General features: G+C 36.9%; 1 protein-coding gene across 1 annotated transcript; it reads right to left on the reverse strand.

Moving 5' to 3' along the window:
• Nucleotides 1-1,695: 1,695 nt before the first annotated feature.
• CARD18 (caspase recruitment domain family member 18) lies at nucleotides 1,696-3,784 on the reverse strand. Its single transcript, XM_005579498.3, has 3 exons — nucleotides 3,735-3,784; nucleotides 2,828-3,094; nucleotides 1,696-2,113 (listed from the first exon to the last, which is right to left on the reverse strand). Exons 1-3 carry the CDS (start codon nucleotides 3,739-3,741, stop codon nucleotides 2,109-2,111), a joined length of 279 nt encoding a protein of 92 aa, XP_005579555.1. The 5' UTR covers nucleotides 3,742-3,784; the 3' UTR covers nucleotides 1,696-2,108.
• Between the last annotated feature and the right edge of the window lie 1,755 nt (nucleotides 3,785-5,539).

A 5,539-nucleotide genomic window follows, 5' to 3' on the forward strand; every position in this document is an offset into this window, starting at 1 on the left:
CAGTGACCTCACAGACATCACTGCTGATTGCCTGTTGCTGTCCAATATAAATTATCCAAGGTTCTTAGCAGGGGCGCTAATTGGCTCTAACAGCTTCACTGAAGGTGAGGATACTCATGAGCTGCCCTAATCGTCACATAAATTATATAGACTGGAGAGACTTTTACAGTCTTGATTTGATTATTTATAGGTTTCGTACTTTATATGGAGTTAAAGAAAAATTATATGGGTTACGATTTGTATTCCCTGGACTTTTATCCTTTATTCTGTATCATGATTCTATGTCTCTACAAATGAAGGTATCAATAAAATTATTATACATGCAGGAAAAATGTATTGCTTGCTCATTCATTGGCAAGAATTGGGTTTAGCCCTTTGTAAACGCATTTCATTCTTTCAAGGACTCTATGTGGATGGTGTTTTTAATTCCTTTTTACATATAAGGAATTTGGGCCTCAAAAAGGTTAAGATAATTTCCAAATGATCACTGAGTTTATGACAGACCTATCTTGACCTCAAACTCGTTCCCTTGAATACTGAGCATACTGCCAAACGATACTCAAAATGTAATTCCCTGTGTATTATTCCGAGACAATGTCTGAGACTGGGCAATTTACAAAAGAATGAGGTTTAGTGGACTTACAGTTCCACATGGTTGGGGAGGCCTTACAATCATAATAGAAGACAAGAAGGAGCAAGTCACGTTTTACATGCATGATAACAGGCAAAGAGAGAGAGCTTGTGTAGGGAAATTCCCATTTTTAATACCATCAGATTTCATGAGACTTATTCATCATTATAAGAACAGCGTGGGAAAGACCCGTCCCTGTGACTCACTTATCTCCCACAGGGTCCCTGCCACAACACATGGTAATTATGGGAGCTACAAGATGAGATTTGGGTGGGGATACAGAGCCAAACAATATTACCCTCAAAATGTGTTTTCTCAGTTAAACCATCTGATTACAAATGAGAATAGCTGTAACCTTAATCACTTATCTCAAATAAACACTTCCTGTCAGTGGCATACACCTCCTCTGTAGAAGAAAATAACAAACATTCCCATTTACTGTATTTGGTGTCAACCTATAATGATTCTTTTCTCCACAATTTATGACTGACAAATTCAAGAAGGATAGGAATCCTATTAAGTTCTATTTTAGTTTGCTAAAGAACTTGGAAAAAGTGCACAAACCTAAAAAATTCAGGAAATTCATTGGCCTTTGTTCCTGGCACCCAATCCTTTGCTAGCACCTATGCCAGAAATTTTAGAAATCGACATGAGTTAACAAATTAGAAGACATCCTGAGGCATCTAGAAGACATTAAATAATGCTTTATTATTTAACACTATATACACAGGGAAAAGATAACCTAAGCATAATTAATAGCCAGTGTTTTGCTCTGAAGGGTGCAAAGCGATGACATGCCATCACACTATCTTGACTCCACAAATCTCCATTCCTCAGACGTTAAGTCATATCTTGTTGCACCCTGCCCATGTGGACTTGAAATGCTATCAGTGCTTTTATGAACACCTTTTTTTTTGTGGAAGCCTGATGTCTAGCAATGGAGTATCTGCCATGGATTTTCTCTATTATTTTCCCAGAAAGGAAGTTTTGTTTATTATGTTGAGTAGTTGTCATAGACCTGGGCCTGAACAACTAGATGAGAACATTACAAAGAAGCAATGCTATTTAAAATTCTGTGTGGGGACTTCATTTTACTCCCATTACAGCAGACTCTCGGTGCTAAAAGCACCAAAGTAGGCTGTACATGTCTCTACAGGATTGCAAATGAACTAAACCAAAAGGAAGGGAAAGGGAGGGACTTTCTCAGTTACATTACAATTATCATGACTTTCATTATTATTGATGAATTATCCTTTGTTGGTATGGAGAGAGAACGAATAAGAAGCAAGTAATGTGAGAGAATGCAAGATTTATTGTAAATCAGGTTTGAAAAATCACTTATTAATAAATGAAAGATTTATTATTAATCAGGTTTGAAAAAATCATTTTATTATGATTATTTTTTTAATCTCACAAGAATGTCTTCTCCCTTGGAAGAAGCTCTGGGAAGTCTCTGAAGTGCTCCAGAGTCCCATCTTCACTCTGTGGAGGGAGAAAAGTGTTACTGGAATGGGCCAGCTCAGATACAAGAGCCTGCATCTGGGCTCATAGGAGGCCTAGAAATACAAAGGGATAGGCTACAGAGAATGGCCTGTAGACTAGCCCCATGCAAGTAGACTATATTACACAAAAGAAAAGGCAGAGGAGATGACTTCCAAAGAGAATCCATATATAATTTCATGCAAATATAATTATTTAGTGCATATTTAATTCTATGTACACACTCAATTTATTCTTTGACAATTCCATCATCTTTGTATATTCTGAAAAGTACTTAATAGGGAGATGGGGTAAGAGCAGGGTAGTAGGTAAAAAAGAGCTTTTACCTTCTCTTCCAATAAATACATGGGCTTCTTAGGCTCAAGAGGGAGCGATGTTGTACATTGCTCCCCAGGACCATTCCAAGGATTCAGGATAAAAACATCTAGACTCTTTAAAAGAACTACAGTAATGATCTACCACCTACATAGAACTAGAGATGAGCTGTAGTCAGCAGAGGGTACTGACAGAATAGGTACAAGGGACACAGAAAAGTAAAGAGAAGAGACACAAGCTAGAACCATGCATAAAGGAATAGGGTCTGAGTCTGAAATGATAGGAACCCTATTATCGACTGACAAGACAAGTGAAGAAAATCATAATTGAATTGAAGATACAGGCACTATGTGGACATTAGGTTGAATCATTCCACCTTACCTTTGTGCAAACCCATCTTTGCGGCAAGTTGAGGGTCTTCTTCACAGAGATGTTTGATAAATTTGAGGCAAGACTTGGGTCCTTTTCCGATAACAAGGTCAATCAAGACTCGAGCCTTATCCATGACAGTGTCATTTTCATCTCTCACTTTGTTCATGTCTTCCTGGCTAATAATTTCATCCTCTAATAGGCAATCCAGCAAGGCATTTATTGTGCCTGCACCCACTGAATGGATAAAAATTATTCTCTTTTTATGCAAGAGTTGGTCTGTTGGAAGCACAAAGATTCCTCAAATAATGAACACGACACAATTTCCCTCTCAATTTACCAACAGGGAAACAATCATTTAAACATTTCTCTCCATAAGTACAGTAATCCCAAGGAATGGTCTTATACCTTTGCATTTACTCCATGTACTTCCTTCTGATTCTAGCATTACCTACATATGCTCACTGAGTGACCTGGGAAACTTGATTTCATGATTTTTCTGTTAATCTCCTAAAAATCAGAAGTCATTCTGTTCTGACACATCCCAATTTCTTGAATTTTGAAGGGAATTGACAGTTTCATGAATTTTGAAGGGAATGGACTGTTTCCTTTGAGAACAACAGCTGCTGATACCCATCCTGTGCCCATTCTCATCCTGAACTACGTAACTCTTCAAATGCAGACAACACTAGCAAAATTATAGCAGATGCCAGTAGGATCCCAGATTCTTCCTGGCCTTTATCTGTTCCTTCAAAAATGCTGTGCAAGTCTGGGCATCTTCCCACCCTGCCTCTCCCTTCTTCTTTCCCTCTCCACCTCAAGGCTGCTCACACAAACATTCACAAAGCCTAGTGAGAAAGGCAGTCCTTTCCCAAACTAATTCCTCCCTAAGACCTATCCTCTCCTGGGGAAGACTTACCAGCCATGGCTCCTCACGTTGGCACTTGCAATGTGTGTTACAGTTGCAATGACAGGCAAGGTAGCTCTATCCTTTTAGGCAGGGCGTGTACACAGATCAATGAATAATACTTACACCTACACATGTGTATTTATAATTATTTCCCAAGAAGCCGTTAACTATTGTCATTTCCCAGGGTATTTTTACATAATTGAATCTCAGATTGTAGCATGAACTGTGCCCATAAGAAAATTGCTTCACCATTCCTTGGTGGGTGAGAAATAAGAATCAGAGAGAAACAAGAAGGCACATACAGAGCTAAACACATACAGTAAACAATCTTTAATTCACTGAGATGTAAACAGAAAGTAAAATCAGAATATAGGGTAGTTTTTCCACCTAAATCAAGTACTAAGAGTTCTTTTTTTAAATTATGGCAAAATACACATAATATAAAATTTACCATCTTAGCCATTTTACAGTACCCAGTTCAGTGGCATTAAGTACATTCACATTGCTGTGTAGCCATCAATACCATCCAACTGCAATTCTTTTCATTTTGGGAAATTGAAATTCTATACTCATTAAACTGTAACTCTATATTCTTTCCTTCCATCAGCCCCTGGCAACTACCATTCTACTTTCTGTCTTTATGAATTTGACTTCTCTAGGTATCTCATGTAAGTAGAATTATACGGTATTCATTTTTTGATGCCTGACTTATTTCACTTAGCGTAATGTCCTCAATGTTTATTCATGTTGTGGCATGGGTCACAATTTCCTTTCTTTTCGAAGTTGAATAATACTCCATTCTATGTATGTACCACATTTTAGTTTACACATTCTTCACTGAGCACAGATTTCTTCCCCCTTTTTGCTATTGTAAATAACACTGCTATGAACATGGTGTACAAATATGTTTTTGAGATTCTGCTGTCAAATATTTGGAATATATACCCAGAAGTGGAATTGACAAATCGTAGAGTAATTCTATTTCATTTTGTTTTGTGAAATCGGTATGCTGTTTTCCATAGCAGTTGCAGTATATTACATTCCCACATATAAAGCACAAGCATTCCAACTTGTAGTCTTACCAGACTTTCATATACTTGAGTGTATATGAAAGATATACATATATATATATATCTTTGCCAATACATATTATCTTTCTATTCTTTTGATTATAGCCATCCTAATGGGTGTGAGATGGACTAAGATTTCTTACCTTCCTTTCATTGTTTTTCACCTAAGCTCTAGGCTGTCTACAGACACAGAAATGGTGTATGAAGCAGTTTTGCTATTTGGAATGAAAGTGTTTTATTATCTAAGGCCCTTTATCTTCAGATGGCACCATTTTAAGTAACACTGTATCACAAAGATTAAGGGCACAGACTCTGAAGCCAGAATGGTTGGATCCACATTTTAACTTCTGATCTCAGGAAAGAAAATTAACCAAGCCTTAGTCTTCCTATCTGCCAAATAGGTTTGATGAAAATTCCTACCTTGCAGTTTTATTGTGAGTATTTAATGAACAAATATAAGTTATCAAAATAGCCCCTGGCATAAAGGAAGCACCTCAATTATTATATAAGTCTATGTAAAATCCCTTATTCATCTCATCAATTCATTCAACATAAATAGTCAGCCAAGTTATTTACTGAGACCCAAGTCTATGTGCCATACATTATTACAGATGCTGGGGATATAGTAATGATCAAAAACAAACAAAAATTTCCACCCTATTAGAAATTGTATTATAGTAGGAGAGAGACACATATACTCATTAAATGTATACAAAATACTTTAAGAGTTCTTTAAGGAAAAAA

Source organism: Macaca fascicularis, chromosome 14 (genome assembly GCF_037993035.2).
Source record: "Macaca fascicularis isolate 582-1 chromosome 14, T2T-MFA8v1.1".
Lineage (NCBI taxonomy): Eukaryota > Metazoa > Chordata > Mammalia > Primates > Cercopithecidae > Macaca > Macaca fascicularis.